The 14,173-nt window shown below is 45.9% G+C and overlaps 1 protein-coding gene across 2 annotated transcripts in view; it reads left to right on the top strand.

The window, feature by feature from the left end:
• The first annotated feature begins 1,072 nt into the window (after positions 1-1,072).
• The window catches only part of SIPA1L2 (signal induced proliferation associated 1 like 2), a 106,065-nt gene continuing 92,964 nt past the window's right edge, over positions 1,073-14,173 (top strand). For both annotated transcript variants that reach the window (XM_044916027.1, XM_021696130.2), the window contains exon 1: positions 1,073-2,549. In XM_044916027.1, the coding sequence (XP_044771962.1) occupies positions 1,073-2,549 (1,477 nt within the window). The remainder of the gene's footprint in view (positions 2,550-14,173) is intronic.

Here is a 14,173-nt window from a genome sequence, read left to right on the forward strand (position 1 = left end):
GAAGAAAAAGTTGATTAAAAGTCAAGTTTCTACTGACCACAAAGGTAAATTACGCTTTTATTTTACCCCTGCACATTTGTCAAATTGCTAGTGGCATGATGAACTAGAAAGTTACACTTAATCAGATACCAAATTCTTCAAGGCTCCTTCCCATGTTAATGGGGATCTCTGCAAGGTCTTACTTGATTGCGAGACCACGTTATAGAAACTCATTTGCTAATGCCTGGTATTGACCCTTTTGCTGCTGGACATTTTGAATTTATATATTTTGAAAGAAAGCATAATAATACTCAAAAAATTACATGACCGTTGTGTTACTCTATAACGAATTGACATGTTGCTTATTTAATTTAAGCCAGGCCACATTAATAGATAATGTTGGTACAGAGATGAAAGGTACGTTATGTTCCTGCTTAGAGGAGCTTGAAGTTAGCTAATGGAGGAGACTGGTCAGCAAACCAGCCAGTAAGAGTATAAGGAGATCTGCTACCATAAGTGTAGATGTGGGTGCTGTGGGAACACAAAAGAAGCACTCTTTGCTCAGATGTGGGCTGAGGGAAGGTTTCTTGGAGAGGGTAATGCTTGACTCTGGGGTATAAATTCTAGCCAGCCAAGTAGAGAAGGCAGAATGTTCCAGAGAGAAGGAGCAGAATGAACAACAGAGACATGAAACTTGATGACAGTTTGGGGGAATTGGGGATGGGCAGAAGTTGGAGAGAAGGACAGATGAGAAACCATATGTAAAATGTATTGAACTTGAGCTACAAAAATTGTTAATGGTTATTTTCTGTGTTTTAATTCAGGTGAAGGAAATACTCAAGGCCAGATGTCTTAAGGAATGCTCTTGAAAAGGACAGAGGTATACAAAATTATTTCAGCAACTGAGAAGCAAGCTGGTTTTGGAGAAACCATACTCTGAGGATGTTGTTTGCTTTTGGTTAAAAAGAGAAAGTACAGCTATAGAGGAAGCCTTTAGGCTAAATGCGCATTTAGGATCACACTGTAAATAACAATGTAATTAGATTCACCGCAGTCTTGCAGGTGAGACTTGGAGCATCTTGGCTCGGCAGACATGAGCGACCCAAGGCAGTCACAAGAAGAGAAGCACAAGCTTGGCAGAGCCTCTTCGAAGTTCAAGGATCCTCCCAGAATCATGCAGTCTGATGATTATTTTGCTCGAAAATTTAAAGCCATTAATGGCAACATGGGCCCCACCACTTCTTTAAATGCCTCAAATCCCACTGAGAGTGGTGGTCCGGCTAATGGTACCCCACCTGTGCCCAAGATGGGTGTGAGAGCAAGAGTGTGCGAGTGGCCTCCCAAGAAGGACTGCTCCAAGGAGCTAGCCTGCAAGGCGCTGTGGGAAAGCCGGTCTCAGACCAGTTACGAAAGTGTCACGTCCATCACGCACAATGGGCAAAACGACCAGAGCGATGATCAGCAAGAGGAGCAGCTTGATCTAGACTTTGTGGAGACAAAGTACACCATTGGAGACATCTTTGTTCACTCTCCTCAAAGAGGACTGCACCCCATAAGACAGAGAAGCAATAGTGATGTCACCATCAGCGACATCGACGCTGAAGACGTCTTAGACCAAAACGCCGTGAACCCCAACACCGGGGCCGCCCTCCACCGCGAGTACGGAAGCACGTCTTCCATTGACCGGCAGGGCTTATCTGGTGAGAACTTCTTTGCAATGCTCAGAGGGTACCGTGTAGAGAATTACGACCACAAAGCGGTGGCCCCTTTTGGGTTCCCTGAGTTTTTCCCCTGCGATCATACAATCTCTCCCAGCCTACATGCGGCAGCACAGATTTCTAGAGGAGAATTTGTCCGCATCTCGGGATTAGACTACATGGACAGTGCCCTCCTCATGGGGAGAGACAGGGACAAGCCTTTCAAACGGAGGTTAAAGTCGGAGTCGGTGGAAACGTCCCTCTTCCGGAAGCTGCGGACTGTTAAAAGTGAACACGAAACTTTCAAGTTCACGTGTGATCCGGAAGACGGTCGTCTGGAGCGGGGTGTTCGCCCTTGGAATTGTCAGCGGTGTTTTGCACATTATGATGTCCAGAGCATTTTGTTTAATATCAACGAAGCCATGGCAACGAGGGCCAACATGGGGAAGCGGAAAAACATCACCACTGGGGCCTCGGCAGCATCCCAGACTCAGATGCCAGCAGGCCAGACGGGCACCTGTGAGTCCCCTTTGGGAAGCAAGGAGGATCTCAACTCCAAGGAGAACCTGGATGCTGATGAGGGTGATGGGAAAAGCAACGAGCTGGTCCTGAGTTGTCCGTACTTTCGGAATGAGACCGGCGGGGAAGGTGACCGGAGGATCGCCCTCTCTCGAGCCAGCTCTTCATCGTTTGGTTCCGGAGAAGGCTGCTCCTTCGAGTCCTCTCTGAGCTCCCACTGCACAAACGCGGGCGTCTCCGTCCTGGAAGTGCCCAGAGAAAACCAGCCCATTCACAGGGAGAAAGTGAAGCGCTACATCATAGAGCACATTGACCTTGGGGCCTACTATTACCGCAAGTTCTTCTACGGGAAAGGTAAGGAGAGTCCTGAGTGTGTGTGTGTGTGTGTGTGTGTGTGTGTGTGTGTCGGGCTGGTCATCGTATGCTGCTTTGGGCTGCAGCACCTTCACCGGGGAGTCCAAGGCCATGGTCCGCTGGGCTTTCGTGGACCCTCTGTTGCTGCCAGACTAACCCCTTCTTCGGGAATCCCAGTGTCCTGCCTTTGCTGGTTTATAATCCCCAGTGTGGAATCACCACCTCTCTGTCTCTTTCTCTTCGCGCATTTGTGAGCATCACAGATGTTACGACTTGCTCTGGATTTACCTCTTTTCAGATCTCTTCCCTGGTTAAACTTCATCCCTCTCTTCTTCCTCTGATTAATCTCTCCTGCTGTTTACAGTGGATTATTCTGTCGAGTTTTCTCCCCCCCGCCCTCCAGTCTTTTCTGTACTTTCCCCCTACACCTTTGCTTCATCTTCTCACTTCTGTCTTCACAGCTCCTAGTGCATTGGAAGTGTTAGTTAAGTCTTTGCTGAGAGAATGTATGAATTAGCATGATAGACAAATCGTTTACCGACAGTTCCATAGATGGCCTTAAATATCAGGTTGCAGATAATCCTTTGGCATTGCGGTTTTAGGAATTCTCTAAGCCTAGGCAAAATAGTGTTTACTTTCATTGAGATTTTCAGGTTTGAAGGATGCATTCCTCAGAAGTCATGCAGTTGAATCCTCAGCCTTTAAATAAGTGTCCTTAGTTATTCCAGGGACATGAAATCTGCTCTGTTGGAGACTCCTACAGAGAAACAGGTCCCACACACCTGTCAGTCACAAAGGCTCCATAAAAACACTCAGGGCAGCCCGTTGCCTTCTTATTGGGTGTGGCTTGCCACGTGAGCTCCTTCCCTATAGGGCAGCATGCTTTTCAGGGCTGTCTTTTTCTGTTTCCAGTGTCCCTGGCCACCCTCCTCATGTTCCCAGTTGTCACCCCTCAGAGCACCTAAGGAGGTGGGGGTGAGCCTAGCCAGTCTGGTGAATAAACTGTTCTGCAACAGGTGTGGGTCCCTGGGAGCTCACTGTACTTGGAGTTTATGCAGTATCAGTTTCTACCTTCACAGTGTTTGCATGTCATCTTTGACTCCAGTTGGTTCTTTTTGGTGATGGGTTGGGTGTAACTCAGACCTCGGGAGAGATCACTCCATCCACGTCAGTCCCTGGAGCCTTTTTCAAACTTTTGACTACAGGCTTAAAAGAATTTGCTTGTCATATAGATTGCAGTCGCAATTGTCACATCCATAAGTTTTTTCCTCATTGTTTGCATCAATTCAGATTTAACCAATCATCCATAATCCTAATATTATGAAATTGTAGAAATGGGTAGAACAGTTATGATATTGGGTAAGCAGTTCGGTTAAATAGGCACTTGCATTACAACCGGTCATATATTTGAGTTATGTTTCCCTTTTCATACTGATGACATAATGGGACTGAAATAATTCTGTGAGCGGGTCTTGGGCCCCCAAGGGTGTCCCCGTGCTCTCTTCTCAGTGCCGGCCCCTGATTGAACTCAGAAACTTGAACCTCCCTTTTAGTCTGTGCTGTGAAAGCATGAGTGGCCCTCACGATCGTGTTCATTCAGCGGCAGCATGTTACACAATACTGTTCCAAGATGGTCTCTAGGTGGAAGTTAGTTATTTTTGGAAAGGGAGGCCATGAAGAAATAGGCTTCCTAATTAAGATTCTTTTAATTGATGAAGCCATGGCTGTCCATGCCAGCAATAAAATAGTCTCTTAGAATTATTATACCCTGAAATCCTCAGGCATTGAGTCATTTTGGCTAACTGAGCTTTATAAATAGTTTGCGGATCGCCCTTTAAAATATCAGAACGTACAAGTTGTTATGTGTGTGTGGATGTGTGCATGTGTATTTATGAAGATACTTAGTGCCAGCATCTCATCCGTACTCTGGGGTATATTAAGTACACGTGTACACGTACATGGAATGAGCAGCGGTTGCTTTCTGCAGCCAGGGTCACCATTAATGTCCTTAGGATCTGTTCCTAGAGATGGTTTTCGGTGCTGGATTCTGTTAGTTTCCTTGACTGCATTTTGTAGGTTTTTTCTTGAACGCTCAACTGTCACTTCCTGGTAGTTTTAAAGAGTGCCTGTGAGTCGTGTATTTCTTCTGCTTTTCCTGATTTGCTGCTAAGGATTTTCCAGGGCATTGGCAGTTACGTCAGCAAACTTGCTAGCTTTGAATGTGAAATTCAGAATAAGCTCTGGAGAAGTTGAGGGCAGACACCCTGTGGGTGAGTTGTACGTGGATGCAGACAGAAGGCTTAGGGGGCCCTGGGCATTGGGCTCACTCTGGTTCTGTGAAGGCGCCAGGCAGGTGAATTCTAGAATCCCCTGCCAAGCCTGCCGAGTGAGGGCATGGGGTGGCTTTGGCATCAGGGTTCTGCAGCGCTGGGCTGGGCTGTTGTGGCTACTGATGGGTCCGAGGAGAGAATAGGACCAAGCCGGCCCTTCTGCTCTCGTTCTGCAGCTGTGAATACTGCCTGCTTTCTCCTATTTTTAGCTCTTCCCCGGTGGGCCTGTGTGTCTCAGAACGAAGCTGGCTCCAGCAGCTTCCGCCGCTGCCGCCCTGGCTCGTCCCTCTGCAGAGCCGTGAAGGGCTGGGGGCGGGGGCAGCAATCGGTTCCCCAGCAGGTCAGTGCCCTCCCTCCCGCCTCCCACCCCCCCCCCCCCCGCCGCGGTGTGGGAATGGAGATGGGCAGCTGGCTCGCACCGGGCTTCAACCTCTGGACTCTGATCTGCAAACACACCCCCAGTTGCAGGAACGTCATTGCGCGACCTAAAAACAGAAGCCCTTGGGCCGCCTGGCCCAGATCGGGTGTGTTCGCGGGGAGCTTTGTTCTTTTCCTTTTTCTCTTTTCCCTTGGCTCTTTTTTTCTCTCTGGAAGCAGGCATTCAGGGATCTTTTGATATTTCCCAGAATGCCTTTTCTTTTTCTCCATGCTCCACCGTTCCGTGTGAAATTGCATTTTCCAGAAGAAGTAAGTGGCTCCCAATCGCTGGGAAGGGTTGAGAGTACAGAGCCTTCGCGATGTGGCTTACTCTGTCCTGGGTGGTTAGTGTGGGGTGGCTGCACTTCACACCGAGGTGCCCTCCTGTGGCACAGAACCACCGGACGGCTGTGAAGAGCTCTGCCGAAGGATTAATGCAGGGCAGTGGCGAGCCACAGCAAACCGTGTGGCTCCATCACTTGTCCACCCAAATCCATCTGCAGCCTTGCGTGGAAACAGCTTTTTAAGGGAGAGCGGGGCAGGATTGGAGCAAGCATGGGGAATGCTGGAGAAGGTTCCGCACTGCTGCTGGCGATGCCCGTGAAGAAACTTGGGTGCTGCCTGCTGTGCGCCCGTGGAAGTCCCGGTGAAATCGCGGGTTCCCTCTTCTGTGAGTTTCCCGTTTGTGAAGCAGGCCACGAGGAAGGGCCCCTTACCCTTAGACAGGGATTGTGGTTGTGCCAGTCTCTTTGGAGACCCCTGAGCTTCGTTCATGGCACAGTGGCCGGCTTTGCCTCCTGGCACTTAGTGCTGCTGGCCAGCAATGGGCTGTCCCCAGGGAGGCTGGAGTGGAGCTGCGGGGCAGCAAAGACACCCCCCGGGGTCCGTCCGTGCCCACCAAGTCTTGTCCTGGTTAGGAAGTTGCGTACCTGCAGTTACTCGGGAGTTCTAAAACTGTCCTCTGCCTTCCCTCAGGTAGCACAGACCAGAACAGCTCTAGACAAGAATAGCTCGAGAAGGCAGACCATGTCCTTTTTGGGTAAAGAAAGGTCAAACTAGAGAAGAGGATAAAGCTGGGTCTCTTGGGTGACTTTGGAGTGGGACGTGGCTAAATCTTGGAGGCACTGGGACATTGTTTGATGTGGGTACAGGAACATGTGCTCTTAATGTGGGGGAAAATCCTGAGATTCGCAATATATACCTTTTTTTCGGTCTAGAATTTTTACATGGCATAGAAGTATTATATGATCATTATAGGAAAATAAAGTAAAGAAGCAAAAGAAAAAGAAATAAAATCACCCTAGTCCCTAAGAGATAATCACCATGAACAGTTTCCTCTTTATCCTTGTAGGCTTTTTCTGATGCAAATAAATTTATGTAAATGGAACCTTCTATCACTGTGTCTGTGGAACTTGCTTTGGATGATCATCCTTCTGTGTTATTATGTGTAGAGCTGCATCAGCATTTTACAAGCCATTATCAATTATCATTATCTGCCTTGGGTGCATGGGGGGATGCCAGGTATTTGCCAACCATGATCTGGGCAGAAGAGTTAATGACTGTATTTGCTTTATTTCAGAGACAAACCCATCAACTTGATAGAAACACAGTGATAAAGGGACGTGTATTTCTTACTCTCTTAGATGCAGTATACCTACGAAACGACTCCTGTCAAATACAGTGATGTTCATTTTAACCAACAAATCTTTACTTAAAAAAGTAAATTATTATAAAAGATGTTTTAATTTCATAAAGTTTGAAAAATTATAACAATCGTCCTTCTCCACTAGAATGTGGACAGTGTGTAGTGTAGCCCTTCCAAGGGCTAGCGCACGGAGAGGGGGAAGGTTGCAAGGGAAAAGTCTGGAAAGCACCGCCCCAGCCAGGTCATCAAGGTCAACATCAGCATTGATAGGTCATGTGATTCGTTTATACCCCTGACATGATGAGAATGGCATTTCTGGGGTCTTCCTCCAAACCCATAACCTCAGTCTGATTAGGGAAATACATTAGACAAATCCCTGCCAAGGGACATTCTACAAAATCCCTGCCCATGTTCCTCCAAACTACCAAGGTCATCCAGAACTAGGGGGGTCTGAGAAACTCACAGTGTGCAAGAGTCTGTAAGAGACATGACGAGTAACTGTAACGGGGTGTCCTGGATGGGATCCTGGAAGAGAAAGGACATTAATAAAGCAGAAACCTGAATAAAGGATGGGCTTGATCAATTATCAGTTGAGAGTACAGAGCCTTCATGATGGTTCATTAATGCAATGAATGTACCAAAGAAACGTAAGATGCAAACAACTAAGAAACAGAGCCAGGGGTGTGAGAGAACTCCACTATCTTTGCAGCTTTTCTACAAATCAAAACCAGCTTAAAAATAGTTTGCTTCAAATTTTTTTAAACTGTAAATCATAAATTCTCATGATATATTTAACATGAGCATGTTTAAAATTACAACAAACAAGAACTTACAGGCAGTTCTTAAAAGTAACAAATCTACAGGTTTATGTTACTTTATTAGACTCCTTAGGATTACTGTGAGCAGCTGAGGCCACTGTGTGTTTCAAGTAAAGTAAAGTTGACAAAATGTCAGTTTCCCACTGCCCTTTCTATACACATCTGCGGAATGCCAGGAGTATGTTTCTCAAACTTACCTAGAAGAACAGGGGGATTGTTAGGCTTTAGAATTTATACTGTCTTCAGTGTTTATTGAAATGCACAGGCTTTCTCTTTGAATTTCTCCTAAAATCTGCATGCTGATCCCAGGTGGCTGTGGGATGCTGTTTGGGACACTCTGGGTTCTCTGGCTCCCAAATCTCTGCTGAACTAACTCTGAAGAAAGCTTTATGCCCAACTCATTTTTTTTTTCCCTTGGAATTTTCTATAACAAGTCCAAGGAAAGAAATATGTATCTTCTAGAAATCCTCTGTAAAGGAGCTGAATTGGTTTTACAGGGCAGGTTTTGGAGCGTAGATGAAAAGCTAATCTTAGTTTGACTGATTGTCTCCCTTCTGTCTGGTGCTTTCGGGGTTTCTGGTTCCATCATTCACCTGTGATTTCCTTTCTTCTCTGTTTCTTATAAAAGGAATATGCCAGAGAGGACTTTGCTTTCTCCTTCCCATCTTAGCTTTACAAGACTTCAGGGGTGTAGGCAGATTGGAATTCTTTCTGGAAAGATTAGAACTTTCCAGAGAAGCATTTCTAGCTGCTTCCAGGTGGACTGGGCCTCCAACAAAAGCCGTATCCTCCTCATGATGTAGGGTACAGTCCTGGCCTTTGCAAGGTCCATTTCTGCCGTCCTTTTAGCTTTGAGGGCCCCTTCCTTTGCCTGTGCCCAGCCTCGAGCTGTGCCATTGGTACCACCTGGGAATGAACTCCTCTATTGGATCTGCCACACTTCCAAGAGTTCTTTCTAGAGCCTCTTTTCCCTAAGAAAAGTTCACGTTTATATTAACTACCCTTGACCAGCTCTCCGTAAGCTCACCTCTTTCTCCAGTGGTCATTTTTGTTATTAGTATTTTAACGGAAGTATAATATCTGTACGTACATCTGCTAAATGAACAAATAAAAAGGAAGGATTCTTCTAGAATGCGCGTAGTAACCCTCCCACTTGTCTCGATACCAACTTACTGTTTGGTGGCTGGAGATTTACCTTTTGCCAAGAGGGAAAAGTGCCCATGCGTTCTAATTGTGGTTGGAGGCCTGGCGGGGGAGAGGGGCAGGACAGCACAACTTAAGGTGAAGAGCCCAGACTGCTCTGAAGCCAGCCTCCTGGGTTCACATCCCAACTCAATTTTCGCAAGTCCTTCGACTCCTTTGTGCCTCAGTTAATCATCTATAAGATGGGATCATAATAAAAATGTCTCCTGTGACGGGAATAGAACCAGTGCCTGTCACAAAGCATGCCAACTCCTTCCCCAAGTGGTTCTTAAATAAATGTGTAAAACCTTTCTCTCTAGAAAGAAACCATTGTCCACACCACTGGTACAATATTTCAAGGGGCAGTACTTCATTTTAATGGTTAAAAGATAAGCCATGAGAGACTATGGACTCTGAGAAACAAACTGAGGGTTCTAGAGGGGAGGGGGTGGGGGGATGGGCTAGCCTGGTGATGGGTATTAAGGAGGGCACATATTGAATGGAGCACTGGGTGTTATGCACCAACAATGAATCATGGAACACTACATCAAAAACTAATGATGTAATGTATGGTGATTAACATAACATAATAAAAGAAAAAAAAAGATAAGGAGGGGAAAAAGTGTCTGGTGTCTGGTGAAGTCTGCCACCCCATTCCAAACCCATTCACTTAAATTTCACAAATGTGACAGTTGTGGGCGAGCGTATACCTTTACATATCAAATGAACCCCATAACTGAGCGATGCATGGCTGTATTTAGTCTGAATTTCATGCCTGATGGCTTCTTTGTTTTTTCCCCCTTCTGGTTATATACAGTCACTGAAGAAAATTAATAGGGAATTGGACACTATTAAATTCATACGGGTGAACTGAGGACCACCTAACAATAGGACTATTCTGGGATCCACATTCCTCCCGGAGCAGACATAATCGACTCTGCTCTTCACCTCTCTGCCCGGCCAGCCTGGCCTCCGCAAACAGAGCTCCCATTGAGGCCCAGCCGGCCCCAAGCCGGGAGGAGTTGCCCAGCTGCCCGGGAGGCTCAGCCTCTTGGTTATCGTGGTATCCGTTCCATGTGGCCGGCGGTGGGAACCTCTCGGGAGGTCACGGCTCCCGCCCGTTGCCAACTTGGCTGCAACTTGCCTGTTGCCGAGTTTTAGGAACTTGGAGAGAACTGCATGCGATTTCCTCCTGTGGACACTTTGGCCTCAGAGTCTTTTTCAGTTACTGAGGAAGAGGAACTTTGTTCTGTTTATCTCCCTAGGAGCAGAGGGATTGATAGTGTAATACTTCTGTGCTCCACTGGGGAAGCTTTCTTACAGTTTGCTATTGGTACAGAAAGTTGCAAGTTCAGAGGCTTTGGAACGTAAGGTCTCAGAGCACCTGGAAGCTTCCTGAAACCTTCCTACCTTGTATTCGTTCCAAGATTTCTTTCACTCTTTGCCCCACTTAAGGAATAAGGTGGAAAAAGCTGGGCCACTGCCCCCTTCCCAGCTTTTATGCAGTGGATTCTTTCTTGCTCTTCTAGTGTTCTCTTCCTCCTTCCTACTCTTGTAGCAAATAACACTCAAAATTATGGATTATCGAAGGAAGCCTTTGACAGCTACCTTTTTTCTCTAGTCTTTCCCTTGTTATTCAAGGTTTTCCTAAAACGGTATCTCCCAAGATACTGTCCTTATGTTCAGGACAGATGTGTTGGCTCATCTGTAAGTTGTGTTCATTTTACCACGCACGCATTAATTGATTTTTAGAATTCAAACTTTCTGTGGCTCTCATCACCCTTTGCATGAGAGAGTCCTAGAAACAGCCTACCTAGGGTGTGCACCCTCCCTGTCACCCCAGATTGTGACCTCGAGCGAGTCACCTAGCCCCTCAGCTTCAGGAATATTATCTGTTAAATGGGGATACCTCCTCAGAAGTAGGGAGGAGGAAATGAGTTCATTTATGTCAGGTTTATTAAATCTTGTTATTTTCACTGTAACGCCTCAGGTTTTCAAGCTTAGCTAATACTTTGGTTAAATGTTGGTCAAAGGAGCCTTCATGTAGCAAAAATGCATCCTTCTCTGCATTGTGGTAAATTCAGTAATTTAATCCCTGAAACATGAGCAGGGAGCCTGAGATTTCTTGAAGTTATCTAATGACTCTTCATGTTATTATCTGCAAAAACAGGCCCCATTGTTCTAGTCACTCATCCTTCCATCCATCCACCCATTGTCCCTTGTTGACTCTTTCTCTCTAAGTCTCAGAGAGCTCTGAACAGGGGAGCTGATCTAAGATGCAGACACGGAATTGTTTGCAGGGAACGGTGAAAGCAGATATATCATAGGTGGGGATTTAGACAGCAGTCACCTGCAGCCATGGACATAACCCCGGTAGGCAGTGAGCCAGCAGTTAAGTGATCAGCTTGCTGTTGAAAGAACGAAGAAATGTTAAACTGCATTTTATGGAAAAATAGCAGGAAAGCTTCTGCTGTCCGCGTTTAACAGAGCGAAGGGCTGCAGGGCCCAGATTCATGGCCTCTCGTGGCTTTAGAGGACTTGTTACGGGTGCTGTGGGCCATGCAAGGCTAGCCCCTGAGAAACTTTAAGGCAGAAAGCTGTGGGTGCTGCTCTTACATACCTGACCTCGGGAGGCCCTGCAGAATTGGGATCCTCACCTGGTCAGTTCATTAGTGACGAACCTGATAAATGTCGCTTCCAAGATACTGAAGTACCTGGAAACAGCCTTTGGGCCAGGGTCGCAGGTGGCCCCCACCTTTTTTTTTTTTTTTAAACTCTTCTGAGTTAGATTTCTTTTTCCTTTACCGACTAGCCAAAGTGCACCAGAGATAGATGCCCCAAATCTCATTTCCTACACTGCAATCTTGTTAACCGATTTTTTTGATCTTGCCCTGTTGTATTTGCATGATATGTGGATTTTCATTCAGCTTTTCCAGTCTTTTCACAGCTTCCATTCTGCCAAGGAAGGATTTTATTTGATGCACTCTTAAAGCAATTTTATGGAAATCATGTGCTTGGGATCAGGGCAGGCTCCGTGGGTGAGGGGGACTTACTCATGGTCCTCTGCCCACAGATGGGAAGGCTCACATGATGTAGATGAGCAAGATGAGCTGTCCTGAAGGGGGCGGGCATAGGGTTAACTTGGCTCCCTCCTGGAGAGCTTGGAGTCTGCCCTGTTCTTAATGGTACTTGGAAGCTATACTGTTAACGCTGTGAAGCAGAAGATTGTGATTTCTTTCGAGACACAGCCAGGTAACCTGCTGTATTCCCTGGCTAACTGAAAGCATGAAAAGACCCCTTAGAGAACAGCTAGGGGGCCTCAGAGCTGGCCTATCCAAAGGTGTGATGATTGTGAGTGGCAGGAACGTCCTCTCTCAGCTTGCATTCAAAGAGTGTGTCTGTGTGAAATGGGGAGGGAAAAATTGAAACGAGTGTGGGGAGGCAGACATAAAAGAAAAAAGATTCTTTGGCTAATATGCAGTCTTGGGTGAAAAAGGGAATATGCAAATTTTGGATTCCCTCAATTAAAAAAAAAAAATGATGGTTCCTGATAGGAATCATTCAGTAAAATATATGCCACTGCATTCTTTAGAAGACTACCATAAATGAGATGTAGCCCCTCTAGGTGATTATATTTATTTTTTTTTAATTTTATTATGTTATGTTAATCACCGTACATTACATCATTAGTTTTTGATGTAGTCTTCCATGATTCATTGTTTGCGTATAACACCCAGTGCTCCATTCAGAACGTGTCCTCTTTAATACCCATCACCAGGCTAACCCATCCCCCATCCCCCCACCACTCTCCCCTCTAGAACCCTCAGTTTGTTTCTCAGAGTCCATAGTCTCTCATGGTTCGTCTCCCCCTCCAATTTCCCCCCCTTCATTCTTCCCCTCCTGCTATCTTCTTCTTTTTTTTTTTTTAACATATAATGTATTATTTGTTTCAGAGGTACAGGTCTGTGATTCATCAGTCTTACACAATTCATCATAGCACATACCCTCCCCAATGTCTATCACCCAGCCACCCCATCTCTCCCACCCCGCCCCTCATTCCAGCAACCCTCAGTTTGTTTCCTGAGATTAAGAATTCCTCATATCAGTGAGATCATATGACACATGTCTTTCTCTGATCGACTCATTTCGCTTAGCATAATACCCTCTAGTTCCATCCATGTCATTGCAAATGGCAAGATTTCGGGGTTTTTTGATGGCTGCATAATATTCCATTGTATATATATACCACATCTTCTTTATCCATTCATCTGTTGATGGACATCTTGTCTCTTTCCATAGTTTGGCTATTGTGGACATTGCTGCTATAAACATCGGGGTGCACGTACCCCTTCGGATCCCTACATTTATATCTTTGGGGTAAATACCCAGTAGTGCAACTGCTGGGTCATACGGTAGCTCTATTTTCAACTTTTTGAGGAACCTCCATACTGTTTTCCAGAGTGGTTGCACCAGCTTGCATTCCCACCAACAGTGTAGGAGGGTTCCCTTCTAGGTGATTACAGATCGGCATTTTGAGATTGTAAGCGTGAATCGTCTTCAGGCTGACCCTTGAGCTTTGTAGGAGTGTTGGGTTCAAAGTTGAAATGCCCCATGATGCTGTTTATTTTATGTTAAGTTCTTTTTTGTTTGTGATTTAGGCTTTTGTCAGTAATATTCATGTCTTCAGTTATAATGCCTCTCTGAGATTAAAGATGCTAAGTGTGATGCATATATTTGCAGGAGGGCAGGGAGCTGGCACTGAGGTTAAGAAGGGTTATGTAATTCACCCAAGGTTCAACAGCTGATAGCATAGCCCAGATTCAGAAACCAGTAATGAGACTTATTAGAATTGTAGGTATTTAAAAAAAAAAAAATGTAGGTATTTAAGAGTACCTGAGTTTGGGACTGCTAGTTCAGTGTGACGAATTGGAGACACATTTTATCTCTCCCTCTTCCAAAACACCACTAAAAATGATAGTGAAGGAATAACAAAGGGCATAAAGCCACAAAGGAAAAAAGAGAACTAGAGAAAATCAGTGGAAGGCTAGATACGCCAAAGCAGACGGAAGAGCCAGACCCGTTTTACGGATGGGAAAACGCCACCCCTCCAGCATTGGTGAGGGACTGTGTGTGGCAGGGACAGGCCATCAGGAAGCCAGTCCGTTCAATGCAGAACCAGGTACCTCAGAAGAAGAGCTGGGGGCGGGGGTGAGAGCAAGGGACCAGTTCAAT

This window comes from Neomonachus schauinslandi, chromosome 6 (assembly GCF_002201575.2).
Source record: "Neomonachus schauinslandi chromosome 6, ASM220157v2, whole genome shotgun sequence".
NCBI lineage: Eukaryota > Metazoa > Chordata > Mammalia > Carnivora > Phocidae > Neomonachus > Neomonachus schauinslandi.